At 37.7% G+C, this 13,877-nt stretch overlaps 2 protein-coding genes across 20 annotated transcripts in view; one reads left to right on the top strand and one right to left on the bottom strand.

Moving 5' to 3' along the window:
* The window catches only part of CLIP-190 (Cytoplasmic linker protein 190), a 53,166-nt gene extending 42,412 nt beyond the window's left edge, over positions 1-10,754 (top strand). For 16 of the 19 annotated variants that reach the window (XM_028314936.1, XM_028314934.1, XM_028314935.1 and 13 more), the window contains 11 exons: positions 66-134; positions 276-911; positions 1,465-1,596; positions 1,682-1,702; positions 3,485-3,656; positions 4,319-4,675; positions 4,755-7,573; positions 7,651-7,793; positions 8,316-8,456; positions 9,307-9,482; positions 10,362-10,754. In XM_028314936.1, coding sequence (XP_028170737.1) covers positions 66-134; positions 276-911; positions 1,465-1,596; positions 1,682-1,702; positions 3,485-3,656; positions 4,319-4,675; positions 4,755-7,573; positions 7,651-7,793; positions 8,316-8,456; positions 9,307-9,482; positions 10,362-10,408 — 4,713 coding nt within the window. In that variant the 3' untranslated portion in view covers positions 10,409-10,754. Of the gene's footprint in view, positions 1-65; positions 207-275; positions 912-1,464; positions 1,597-1,681; positions 1,703-3,484; positions 3,657-4,318; positions 4,676-4,754; positions 7,574-7,650; positions 7,794-8,315; positions 8,457-9,306; positions 9,483-10,361 lie in introns of all 19 variants that reach the window. The other 3 variants (XM_028314953.1, XM_028314952.1, XM_028314951.1) reach the window with 1 other exon arrangement.
* Positions 10,755-10,985: 231 nt separating this feature from the next.
* Positions 10,986-12,019, bottom strand: Rpb11 (DNA-directed RNA polymerase II subunit RPB11). Its single transcript, XM_028314955.1, has 4 exons — positions 11,860-12,019; positions 11,675-11,764; positions 11,410-11,584; positions 10,986-11,046 (listed from the first exon to the last, which is right to left on the bottom strand). Exons 1-4 carry the CDS (start codon positions 11,910-11,912, stop codon positions 11,011-11,013), a joined length of 354 nt encoding a protein of 117 aa, XP_028170756.1. The 5' UTR covers positions 11,913-12,019; the 3' UTR covers positions 10,986-11,010.
* Between the last annotated feature and the right edge of the window lie 1,858 nt (positions 12,020-13,877).

Raw genomic sequence — 13,877 nt, 5'->3', positions numbered from 1 at the left:
ACAAATACACAGCAGCATTTTTCAATTAAATCCGCCAACTTTCACAAAGACCGTGTTTTAAATAGGAACTACTCCGAGAGAAGCAGCATCATCTGGAGCGGCTAATGAGAGAGCGGGAGCTGGAGCGAGCTGAGGTCGCGAAGGTGTCTCTACAAGCAGACCGCGCGGAGAGCGCGCTCGCTCAGCTCAAGAAGGAAGCCTCAGAGGTAGAGTACCACTCAAATAGTTTGAACTATAGAGCTCTTGTTAGTTGGGTGATGCTGGAGCGAGCTGAGGTCGCGAAGGTGTCTCTACAAGCAGACCGCGCGGAGAGCGCGCTCGCTCAGCTCAAGAAGGAAGCCTCAGAGGTAGAGTACCACTCAAATAGTTTGAACTATAGAGCTCTTGTTAGTTGGGTGATGCTGGAGCGAGCTGAGGTCGCGAAGGTGTCTCTACAAGCAGACCGCGCGGAGAGCGCGCTCGCTCAGCTCAAGAAGGAAGCCTCAGAGGTAGAGTACCACTCAAATAGTTTGAACTATAGAGCTCTTGTTAGTTGGGTGATGCTGGAGCGAGCTGAGGTCGCGAAGGTGTCTCTACAAGCAGACCGCGCGGAGAGCGCGCTCGCTCAGCTCAAGAAGGAAGCCTCAGAGGTAGAGTACCACTCAAATAGTTTGAACTATAGAGCTCTTGTTAGTTGGGTGATGCTGGAGCGAGCTGAGGTCGCGAAGGTGTCTCTACAAGCAGACCGCGCGGAGAGCGCGCTCGCTCAGCTCAAGAAGGAAGCCTCAGAGGTAGAGTACCACTCAAATAGTTTGAACTATAGAGCTCTTGTTAGTTGGGTGATGCTGGAGCGAGCTGAGGTCGCGAAGGTGTCTCTACAAGCAGACCGCGCGGAGAGCGCGCTCGCTCAGCTCAAGAAGGAAGCCTCAGAGGTAGAGTACCACTCAAATAGTTTGAACTATAGAGCTCTTGTTAGTTGGGTGATGCTGGAGCGAGCTGAGGTCGCGAAGGTGTCTCTACAAGCAGACCGCGCCGAGAGTGCCCTCGCCCAGCTCAAGAAGGAAGCCTCAGAGGTAGAGTACCATTCAAATAGATTGAACTACGAGCTATCAGGCACCTGACTATCAGTCAGGTGATGCTGGAGCGAGCTGAAGTCGCGAAGGTGTCTCTGCAGGCCGACTGCGCCGTGAGCGCCCTCGCCCAGCTCAAGAAGGAAGCCACAAAGGTAAAGTATGGGTCAAAATGGAAGCGATTCGTGCAGTCGCAATTACAGTCGATCATGTCAAGGGAGTCCGTTTGTGTCAGCCAAAAGACGTCCACTGCTGGACAAAGGCCTCCCCCAAGGTTTTGTAAGTGGGTATGCCTCTGAGTAAAACCTAATCTTACAGCTCTAGGTATATTTTATACAGTACCTGAGATTGTAAAATACCAACCCAAGGTACCCATAATTAAACCATTAAAATATACCGATTGTAAATGTTTCAGGCGAGCACCGAGAACGAGAAACTGAAAGCCGAACTGAACAGACTGAACAAGCAGCTGGATGATGAGAGGCAGAAGGTCGAGGACCTCATGTTCAGGAATGAAGAGGAAAACATCAACAAAGAGGATTATAATGTAAGTGAAAAAGTTTTTCTAAAACATGATTCCTATTTCAAAAAATTGGATCAAGATTTAATAACGCCTATTGTTTTGTTTTCAGCGATATAAGGATGCGATGGAAGTAAGTAAAACTTTTTTTTCAATGTCTACTTTAAATAAGCTAAGTAGGTACCTACCGCACAGTCTTTTATTTTGCCTTAGAAGCGGACATCCCTGTTTTATTAATTCAATCGTTAGATATTACTATTATGTATACAATTGATGAAGGAACTAGTAGTTGTATTTGTTTAGTTTCGAAGAAATATTCGATTTTGTGATTTTATAAAAAAAACTGTTTTAGAAGCATATTTTCTAAAAAAATTACATTAAGTCAGAATTTTGTAAATACATTTACCTATCACTATAACGTCTACCTTTATGTAAAAATAAATGGTTATTGCTGCAGTAATTTAGGAATTATTTAATAATTTATGATTTTCAGAAAACATTTTTTTCTCTGTTGTCCTAGAAAAATGGCAGCTAGACTTACTTTATATTGATGCATGATATAATTATCTATAATACCTGAAAATATTACTTGCCTATCCCGTGGAAGTTCGATGATACGACTAGAAAAATTTGTCAAAAGTAATATTGACTAAGGCCATCGGTCAAAACCACTATTAACTGAAATTTGCAGTCAAAAGTGGTTTTGATCGATTATGAGTTTTGACTGCAACATATATATCGATGTTTCGAAAACGATAGGATTTCCAATAAGCCGCCACAGGGCCAACTCTATAATTATCAAACTCGACCAGACAAATTAATAATGGTAAAAGCAATGAATTTCAATAGTTATCTAACAAAGGCATTAAAACCGTATTGTTACGGACGGCATTTAAAAAACTAAAAAATATTTAGATGACAACCCTATTTACATATAAATCTTCTAAACTCATAGAAATTAAAATATCTTCGAACTTCCACGGGATAGGCAAGTAATATTTTCAGGTATTATAGATAATTATATCATGCATCAATATAAAGTAAGTCTAGCTGCCATTTTTCTAGGACAACAGAGAAAAAAATGTTTTCTGAAAATCATAAATTATTAAATAATTCCTAAATTACTGCAGCAATAACCATTTATTTTTACATAAAGGTAGACGTTATAGTGATAGGTAAATTTATTTACAAAATTCTGACTTAATGTAATTTTTTTAGAAAATATGCTTCTAAAACAGTTTTTTTTATAAAATCACAAAATCGAATATTTCTTCGAAACTAAACAAATACAACTACTAGTTCCTTCATCAATTGTATACATAATAGTAATATCTAACGATTGAATTAATAAAACAGGGATGTCCGCATCTAAGCCAAAATAAAACACTGTGCTACCTACTGAGGAAATAAAAAAACAAAAAATTATTACAAATTCCTCTTTGTCTGTCGTGACTACAAACAAATATAATGCCATGTTCTAGTGTTGATGTTATCGACTGAAAATGAGTAATGTTCATACTTATGATTATCAAATATAATAAATACAATTATTACTTTATTACAGACATTCTAGCACTATATAATATAACAACAAATTACCGGAATAGAGCTGTAAAATGTCTTACGAAAAGTATATTCCGAACCTATGTAACGAAGCATTTTGTTTCCGTGTTTTCACCAATATAACTGGATTAGCAGTAAATTGCACCATTTAGGCCATTTAATACTTTATTATCAAACAAACATTACTATACTTCTACCACCATCTCATTCATTTTTAGACAGAGACTAAGAATGATAAATTAATGTTCGGATGTGAATTTTCCAATTTTATGTAATTGATCCCGTGTGAAATCATTGCAATAAGTGTGTAAAACAGTATGAACTCATTTTTCACATGAAATACATATTTCAGCAAGAGAAAGCGACGCATTTGCAACGTATCCGCGAATTAGAAGCGGAGGCGGCGCTACAAGCAGCGCGCGCTGAAACTACGGCCTCCGCGCTACACGCACTAGAGGAGCAGCGCCGCGCCGAGACCGCCGCGATACAGGACCAGCACAAGGAGGAGCTCACGGCCGCCCACAGTGAGTACCGCGCTACAGAGACCACGGCCTCCGCGCTACACGCGCTAGAGGAGCAGCGCCGCGCCGAGACCGCCGCGCTACAGGACCAGCACAAGGAGGAGCTCACGGCCGCCCACAGTGAGTACCGCGCTACAGAGACCACGGCCTCCGCGCTACACGTGCTAGAGGTGCAGCGCCGCGCTACAGGACCAGCACAAGGAGGAGCTCACGGCCGCCCACAGTGAGTACCGCGCTACAGAGACCACGGCCTCCGCGCTACACGCGCTAGAGGAGCAGCGCCGCGCCGAGACCGCCGCGCTACAGGACCAGCACAAGGAGGAGCTCACGGCCGCCCACAGTGATTACCGCGCTACAGGGACCACGGCTTCCGCGCTAGAGGAGCAGCGCCGCGCCGAGACCGCCGCGCTACAGGACCAGCACAATGAAGAGCTCACGGCCGCCCACAGTGAGTACCGCGCTACAGAGACCATGGCCTCCACGCCACACTCGCTAAAGGAGCAGGGCGCGCTACACTATGTACGATAGAAACTTGACTAAAGAACATTCTGTTAAAAATAAACTTTCTGCATAATAATTTATTTATTTATTAGGTACACCAACAAAGTCACATACACACATAATAATTGAAGTGCAGTCTAATACATTTTCCTTTTACATTTCAGCTTTGTCTTCAGAATTACAAAAACTGTTGGATGAAGCGTATGCTTTATTGAAAGAAAAAGAGCACGAAAAAGATTCATTAGGAAAAAGCATGTCAGAAGAACTAACGAAAGTAAAGACTGACTCAGAAAAAGCGCTAAACGAAGCCAAAACGAAGATAGCAATCGCCCAAACGGAATTCGAAACGCAACTGTCGGTTTTAACAGCGAAGTTGCAACTCGCAGAATCGAAACTTGAAAATGAAAAACAGAATTTAGAAAAACTTAATAAGGAAAATGGCCAAACTATTATAGATCTTAATACTAAGCTTACACAGCTCCAGGCTGCGGTGGATGATAAGACACTTGAATTAAATAAAGGTAAGTTACTAAGTTAATCTACGAAAAATTTTACACATAACAATTATTATACTAAACTAAAATAAATTGTTTTTTCCAGTCATGGGTGCTAGCAAAGAACACGAAGTTAATCTAAACAAAGAAATAACAAAACTGAAAATGGAACTAAGTGCCAAAGTATTAGATTTAGAGCAATTAGAAGATTCCAAGCGGAAACAAGAAGCCGCTTGTAAATTGTTACAAGAAGAAATAACTCGTGTCAAAGATGAATATACGAACAAAGTGAATGAATACGAATCATTATTGAATGAAGTGTCGCAACAAAATGAAAAGAATAAAGTCGAAATAATCGAATTACAAAAAAACCTTTCTTCAAAAACTAAAGATTATGAAAGGTTGCTATCAGAATCTAACGTCTCAAACAGTTCTACTGAAAAACTTATAACTGAATATAAACAAACTATTACTGAAAGAGATAAAGAGATAATCAAATTAAAAGACGATTATGAACAAGCTACAGCAAACTTCAATATAAAACACAGTAAAATCGCAGAAGAACACAAAAAAGAAATCGATGACCGTAACTCTAAAATTGAAGAATTAATGAACGAAATAAAAATTCATAAACAAGCGTTGGACCAAAGTAAAGTTGAATTAGATTCCCTTAATTCTCAGTTCACTGTAAATGCTGACGAATTAAAGGCATTGAAAGAAGAAAATGAAAAGTTAAAACAATTAGTAGCTGAACTGACCCAAAATAATAATGACCTGAAAGCAAAAATATCCACCATGGAATTGGAGATCGGTGAACACAAACGTCAACTTGATAGTAATATCGAGAAATGTAACGAACTCCAAAAATCCAAAGAAAAGATTGAAAACGAATACATGAACCTCACAGGTCAAGCAACTGATTCTAATGAACAGTTTAATCAATTATCTCAACATTTGAAGGAAACTGAGAAGGAACTCCAAGAACTTAAAGATAAGCACAGGGAAGCTTCAAATAATCATGGAAGAATAGAACAAGAACTGAAACAAAAGCTTTTTAAGTTACAAGAAGACTTCTCTGTAGAGCGAGGACAACTGGTAAAATCTGTTGATGAACATCTTGAAAAGGTCAAGCAATCGGAAAATAAAATCAAAGAAATAGAAACACAAATGGCAGAAGCGACTAACCGCATTAAAGACTTGGAAGTTAATAACGATAAATTGCTCGATGAGAACACAAACATCAAACAAGAAATTGAGACCCTAAAACAAAAAGAACAAGAAATTAACGGAGAATTCGAAAGCATACGTAAAAAGCTGGAAGTGGATATTGAGAGATATAAAGAAGAAATTAATATTTTGAAAGCAGATGGAGAATCATCCGAAGTAAAATTAATGGAAAAGGTAGACCAGCTGACAGAAGCGCAAAATGATCTTAATAATAAATTGGAGGAAGCTCGAAAGCATGAAGATTCCTTACAAAGAATATTGGAAGATATGACCACACAATTGAATAACCAAAAAACTAAATTTGAAAAAGAATTATCTGAAGCCCAAAGTCAAATAGCTGCTGCTAACCAAGAAACGAATAATCTCAAATCAGAAGAAACTAAACTACAAGGACAGCTAGAAGAAAAACAAAATGTTATAAAAGAACTTACATTGAAACTCGAAATGCTGGAGGTTGATATTAAATCTAATTTAGAAATAGTAAATGAAAAAGATCGCCAATTTGTACAAGTAAATGAAGAGTTAAATAAAGTTACAGAAATTAAGAAACAGTTGGAGGAGAAACTAAATAATGTAGTCATGGAAAGTTCCTCCTTGAAACAGAAGTACGAAAACCTTATAGCTAATTCTTCAGCCGAAGAATCACTATTAAAGGATCAATTGAGTCAGGTAGAAGCACTAAGAAAAGAAATAACTGTCCTGGTACAAGATAAATCGACGTTAGAAGCCAAATGTACTGAAGGCCTAAATGAATTGAACAAGTTAAAAGAAGAACACGAAAGTGCTACCAAGAAACTACAGGAACATATTGATATTAATAGTGAATTGAAGAAATCTTTAAATGAAAAGGAAGTTACGTTGAAATCTCAAAATGAGAAAAGCGAAACAGAATCAAATAAGATAAAGGTGTTAGAAGAAGAAATCAGTCAGCTTAGAAAAGATATAACTAGCAAAGACGCTTTAGTTGAGGAAAAAGAAGCGCAGCTAATTAAAGTTAATAGTTCTTTACAGACGGAAACCAGTGAAACGCAGCAAACTGTAAAAAGGTTACAAGAAGAGAATGCTCAAATCAATGAAAAATATAAAAATGAAGTAGAATCTCTGAATAATTTAACTAAATCGTTACAAAGCACGCTCGCCGAAAAAGAGAAACAATTGGACGAATTGCAAAAAACCAAGGATAAGGTGACTGAGTTGGAGCAGCTATTGACGAAGTCTGAGCAAGACATTAAGCAGTTGTCCAACATTAATGACGGACAGAAATCTAACTACGAAGACCTCAACAAACAGTTGCAGGCGCAGTTTGACGAATACAAAAAAGAAAGTAAACGAGTTAAGCATGATCTCAAAGCCAAATTGCATGAATATGAGAAAGAGCTAGACGAGTCCAAAGAAAAGTTGAAAGGAGAAATCACCAAACAAGGTGACCTTCAGTCTAAGCTAAGTGAAGCAGAAAAACAAGTGTTAGAATTGTCTCAGAAGTTGGAACTGCTCTCAGTCCAGCAGACGTCTGTCGTAGAAAGGGACTCAAAGTTAGAAAAATTAACTCTCGAGTTACAAGCCACTCGGAAGTCGAGCGCGGAAGCTTTAGCAAATAGCGAATCTGTGATCAACGGCCTAAAGAATGACATCGAACACAAACTAAAAGATTTAAAGCTGAAGGAAGATATAATTAACAGATTACAGGAAGAGATCAAGGTATGAAAAACCTTTAAATTCTTGTCTAGATTGAGTTAAAAATACTTCTTAAAACTAAATATTTTATTTGATTTCAGACTAATAAAGCCAAAGTCGAAATAGCAGAAAGAGAAAAGGTGTTACTACAGAAGGAACTGGCGTCGAAGGGCAATGATATTAGAGACAAAAATGATAACAACGCAATGGGCGTGTTGGGTCAAGGAGACAATCCTACGCAAAAGTAAGTTCATTCTTGATTAGTTATAGCATTATAATATGCTTGAATAACACTTCAAATACTTTTTAAATATTTAAATCAACGAATAGTAGTCGCCCCCGCGGAGATTGCCTTCGAAGGCAAATGGGAATAAAAATTCGGAAATGATATTGTCTAAATTAGAGGTACATTTAGAATGAGTTACGTACAGCAACTTGGGCAAGCCACATAGCTCGTATTGGTGCAGAAAAGTTCTCGAGTGACGACCATGGGCCGGAAGACGTAGCATGGGCAGGCCTCCCACTAGGTGGATCGACGATCTAGTGAAGGTCGCTGGAAGAACCTAGATGCGGACAGCGCAAGACCGGAATATGAAAATCCTTGAGGGAGGCCTTTGTCCAGCAGTGGACGTTATTTGTCTGAAACGAACGAACGTCCAGCAAACCCAATTGGAGGAATATATTCCCATTTTCCTCTGACTGAATAAAGGGCGTAAACTATTGATAAAATATAGGAATAGTAGAGACCTGACTAATTTGTGTGCAGGTCCGAAGACAAGGAGATGCTGGATGGGCAAGTGAGCTTCCTGAACTCCGTGATCGTGGACATGCAGCGCAAGAACGAGCAGCTGATGGCGCGCGTGCAAGCCCTGGAAGGCGGCTCGCTGGTCAACGACTCGCCTGTCTTGTAAGTTCTTTGATCTTGTACCGTACATACTTTACGGTTGTTTTCTGAAAGAAGCGATCTCACGCCAATCATCATCATCATCATCATTTCAGCCATAGGACGTCCACTGCTGAACATAGGCCTCCCCTAATGCTTTCCACGTTGATCGATTGGTAGCAGCCTGCATCCAGCGCTTCCCTGCTACCTTTACGATGTCGTCAGTCCACCTTGTAGGTGGACGTCCCACGCTGCGTTTTCCGGTACGCGGCCTCCATTCCAGAACCTTGCTGCCCCATCGGCCGTCAGTTCTGCGTACTATATGCCCTGCCCATTGCCACTTCAGCTTGCTAATCCGTCGGGCTATGTCAGCAACTTTAGTTCACGCCAATATCGTAGCATTTTTTTTTTCATCAAAAGGATTATTTCCTGGAACAATCATTTGCGCATCAGATCCTTTATTGAATTCTTTTCCGCGGTTTCCTAACTCATGATATAACTCATGCGCAGTTGTTTTGTATTTTAAGCTTAATGTTACAAACGATAGCATAGCAAACACTGACATCTAAGTTGCAATTTTACTGGCTTCTTATTATTGTCGGCCGTTTAGTGTCACTACATCCGGCCGGGCAGATGTTACTATGTATAATATGTATGTATTATTAAAAAAAGTATATAAGTAGTATATCCGTTTAGCTAGCACCCATACCACAAGCATATAAGTTAAACTTTAGCTGGGCTGAGTTTAAATGTCCAAAAATGTGTTTATTATTATAGTCTAATGTGATGTCGGCTGCACAAAATACACTGTACTCTTTCCTAGCGGTTTATAAGTTATCCAGTATTCATATTCATTATGTTATGTCCATCTCAGTAACGGCCGCAAGCCCCGCGCCGTAGCGCCGCGTCTGTTCTGTGACATCTGCGATGTGTTCGACGCCCACGACACCGAGGACTGCCCGCGCCAGGCCGCCGACAGCGACGCGCCGCCGCCAAGCGCCGCCAAAAAGGCGCCACCCGCGCCACGACCCTACTGCGATATTTGTGAAGGTAAACAAGTGCTTAAATAAAAGTTCTAGATTAAATAAAATGAGAAAAGGAAACGCAACTTTCTTGATTTCCAACTATACTCAACATCAAATAAACCGCACCTTCCGCGACGCGAACTTTAACGATTTTCTTCTGACACAATCATGGTGCCCCAACAATATTGGTGTTATTTGAAAGCCCAATAAATATCCTTAAAGAAAAACACATTAATTTCTTAATAAATGATTAACATATACCATAAATGTGACTTGAAAAAATACCTCCCACCTATGGGATCAATTAGACCAATTTTTATGGTTATAAAACCAAATAATGATCTCACGTGTCCTCTTTAACAGATGGATAGCGATTAATCCCAACTTAACAGTTTTATAGCCATAAAAGTTGGCTCTAGCGTAACTACCTATTTTTTGAAGAAGTGACTCTGGATCCTTCTAAAGACACATTTTTGGGGTAAAAACCTTTCCTTTAATGAAATGAAGGTCAGAACTAGGCTTTCAAACGGTGCCAATATTGGTGGGAAGTGGGGAAGCATACGTTTGAAAATGCTTGTCGCGGGAGGTGCGATTTATTTGATGTCGAGTGTATAATCAAAATCGGTTCAGCCAAACGCGATATAATCGTATCTCCGTTATATTTTTTGAAGTGGATTCGATACGGCAACCTGTAGTGTATAGTATACATACATACTATGTTTTTTTCTATAGTATAAAGCTAAAAGAGAACGCGCAAAACAGGTTGCTTGTTTATCGTTTACAAAATAAAAGCAATTTGCTTTACTCAGATGTTTTACTAACTGCATTTTCAACTTAAAAACCGAATAGTTTCTAATAAATCACGTTTCCATTGGTAAACTTATGTGCTCTTTTTTTGTTTCAGTGTTCGGTCATGCAACAGAGAACTGTGATGAAGAAGAAACGTTTTAAGGATTATTTATTAATCATTTAGTTTTAATGTTACCGTTGTTGTTGTTTCTTGTTTCAGTAGGTATTAATTATTTATTAATATTTACCATTGCAATAGCATCAGTTATTCGCTAGTTTAATATTTTAAACAATGTTTGTAAATAAGAAGAATTGATCTTTTTATCATAAATTAAATATTTGCATGTTATTTTTATAGTAATCAGGTGAATGGTTTTTATTTTTTCATTTGCATTATCTGGCATAATGCACATTGAGAAAGATATAATTATGTAATCACATGGCACAAACTGATCTATTTCATCACAATCATGTTTTAACCTTATGTACAATTTGTACTACATACTTTTACATCATAGCAATGAAAATGAACACCAAAATATTATAATCTTTTATAAGTAATAAAATTAATTTAATATAAAATGTGTTTCATTATTTAGCTAAAGGTCTTTTATGAAATCACAAATAGTTTTTACTCTCAAAAGTCATTAGTTGTTTATTTTTAGGAAGGTTTTTACAAATTACAAAAAATCTTGATTTATGCAAAATATGTATTTGATTATACCTAGTTCTTATAAAATATAATTATTCTAATTAATTCTAAATTAATCCAATCCTTCCTTCTTTTCTTTGATTGCTTCCTGAAACAATAATTATAAGATTTAAAACTTTCTTGTTCCATTTAAAGTAAAATAGAGAAACAAGCAGACTGCTTGTGACCGCGGACCACAGCTGCAGCATAGCAGGTGAAATGTCAAGCTGTGAGTGCATAATGTAACTCATATAACAATGTGCATGTTGGGACTAGTTTCTTTATTTTAATAATAATTTTATTAGGATAATAAACGGTATAAAAACGGAAAATAAAATAAATAACTAACCATTAAACGCAATGGCATAAATATACAGTAATGTAAAAAATATAATAAAGCATTACTTATTCTAAACAAGTTTGTGAAACTTGGAAATAGTATTTCTTAAAATTATAAAATTTATTGGCCTACCTTGAATCTCTCTTCAAATAAAGACAGTTCAGATGTCAAATCAGTAATAGCGTTCATGAATGCTTCTTGTGGAGTATAGTCAGAGGTTGTTTGAATGCGCAGTACAAATTTGTGTTCCAACGGATGAGGTACTTTGTAGCCTGCAAAAAGTACCTTAGGATCCTTAAGCAGTTGGCTGCAACAATAACAAGAGATTACAAATAATCCATTTAAACCAATCTCTATTTTGGATCAGTTTTATTTCATTAGAACATATTTAACATACTGTCTGATCATGTTTCCGAGCGTGTGGTCTTCTTTGTTTACGGTAAATATCGCAGCATTGGTAACTTTGGTGTCCTCTTCTTTCTGTACTCTGAAAATGTAATGTTGTTAGATAGAAAATCAATGAAATCCAGTCATGATACAAACAAGAAGTAACAAAAATGGAACTAAGCATCATGTACTCACTTCTTTTCTCCGTCATAAAGAAGGAACGATTCAAAGGTTGGCGGTGCATTCATTTTTGATCAGTAAATAGCAACAATCCTTGAAGAAATCTACTAAAATTGCGCACGAATAATACAACACCGCATTTATTTGGAAAAAAAACGCCAATCCTGTCCAGCTGTCACTGCTCTGTGTCACTGTCATTATTTGACATTTTACTTTTTAATTTACTGAAATGTCAACCCTACAATGCTAAATTTAAAATGAGCTACTTGGTGGTCATTAGAAGAAAGGCTTTTTTAGTTTATTCATTGCCAACCAAATAAATGATATACTTCATAAAATACAAAAACTCATCTATCATCCTTCATTATATCATTACTTGATCTCATTTTGTAACTCGTATAGTTCCAAAATACTGGACTGTCCTGTCGATGACATTGACAGTGGGGCGCCACCGTCAATACCGGATCGCTGGTTCAGATTTTTGCCATGTTGGAAACCCACTGCTCTCTGTGGAAACCATATAGTTGAACGATGGTAGCGCCCCCCTGTCATTGAGTTTGGCGGGACAGTTCAGCGTGGGTCATCTATATCACCTATAAACTTGAAAATGGCACAAATCAAGTCGACCTCGACGTGTATTGCCAACATCATCAAAAAAGAAGAAATACAAAAACCTATAAAATCCTTATCTGTGACAAAAACGAAGATTAGCCCATGAAGCTAAAGATAAAAATGGAGGCCAGACTTAGAATACCTACTTGAAGCACAACCTATGTATCACTATCTCGCTCTCTGTGGGCAGGCTCTCTCTTTCTAAGTAGGGTAACCTTTTATTTATTTTTCTCAGGACGACAAAGACTGATTTACGTTTAAACAGTGTGTCTTGATAAAGTGCACTTAATATGATTATGAAAAAAGGTTTTCGATGTTTTTGTTTTAAGATGAATTACAACATTAAGAAAGTGTAAAGGCATCGAAAACTGTGGATATTTGATAGAAAACAGATTTTAATTTGGCAGTTGACAGACGGATTTGGATATGGATTGATTACAGTAAACGGCCGTAGAAAACATTATGCAAAATTAGATAAGTAAGGTCCCACAGAAAGTCCCAGATATATCCTCAATATGGTCATACTACTTCAAAATGTCTTATAGAAACAAAAATTTTAAATTTGCTCAAAGTCAATGAAACTCAATGTAAAATCTTCTTTTTCTTGACATATGTAACATTTAATAATAAGTTTAAATACTGGTAAAACGTTTTAGGAAGTAATTACTGTGAAAATACAAAGAAATATGTTAACAATGATCCACTGTCAGAAATCACGAAATAAACACTTACGCGTGGAATTTTATATCACTTCCAGGACAACACGAACTACCGCAACCACGCACTATACAATTTTGCACCATTTCTTCAGACAAAACAATGATAAGGTCCCTTGAAAAATCTCAAACGAAATCAACTGCATAGTAAACAACCGCCATGATGGGCCGGATTCGGCCGATGTTGCCACATTACCGATACCTCAGAAATTGGGATTGTAATTCCCTGATTCGCCAACACATTAAGCCTAAATGGCCGACAATTTTGTGATTTTTTATTTAACTAATCTAAGTTTCAAATATTAATTATTTATTTATTTAATTTTTTATTTGGTTAGTGAATTGGCTATTTCGAAGAATTTACAAGGAGATTTAAATAAGAAGATAGCAATACTACAGTTCACACTAAAAAGAGAGGTAGGGCCACAGAGAGCGAGATAGATATAAGTAGGTATTTGACTCAAGTTTTGTTCCCAACTTTGCCCTCCATTTTTATCTGTAGCTTCATGGATTAGCCAATAGCGTGGCTTTGTGGTATAGGATTATTTTGCTCTATGATTTAATGAAACGCCGAGGCGCCAAAATTCAAATTTTACCGCATTTTTTACCTTAGGAATCAATACTGTAATGGCATTCTTATCCAGTTATCCTTTGGGCCAAAATAAAATTAGAGTAGACCATCGCACTCAACAGTACAAATGGCGA

This window comes from Ostrinia furnacalis, unplaced genomic scaffold, assembly GCF_004193835.3.
Source record: "Ostrinia furnacalis isolate ACB-3 unplaced genomic scaffold, ASM419383v2 OfSCF4936, whole genome shotgun sequence".
NCBI classification, from domain to species: domain Eukaryota; kingdom Metazoa; phylum Arthropoda; class Insecta; order Lepidoptera; family Crambidae; genus Ostrinia; species Ostrinia furnacalis.
This window is presented reverse-complemented; position numbering and strand designations above follow the sequence as displayed.

Bases quoted from the DNA above. Each gene is read 5' to 3' on its own strand.
- Rpb11 (XM_028314955.1), bottom strand. From the start codon at position 11,912: ATGAATGCACCGCCAACCTTTGAATCGTTCCTTCTTTATGACGGAGAA. The intron at 11,765-11,859 runs GTGAGTACATGA...TTACATTTTCAG, and splicing joins CTTTATGACGGAGAAAAGAA to AGTACAGAAAGAAGAGGACA. The intron at 11,585-11,674 runs GTATGTTAAATA...TTATTGTTGCAG, and splicing joins CTCGGAAACATGATCAGACA to CCAACTGCTTAAGGATCCTA.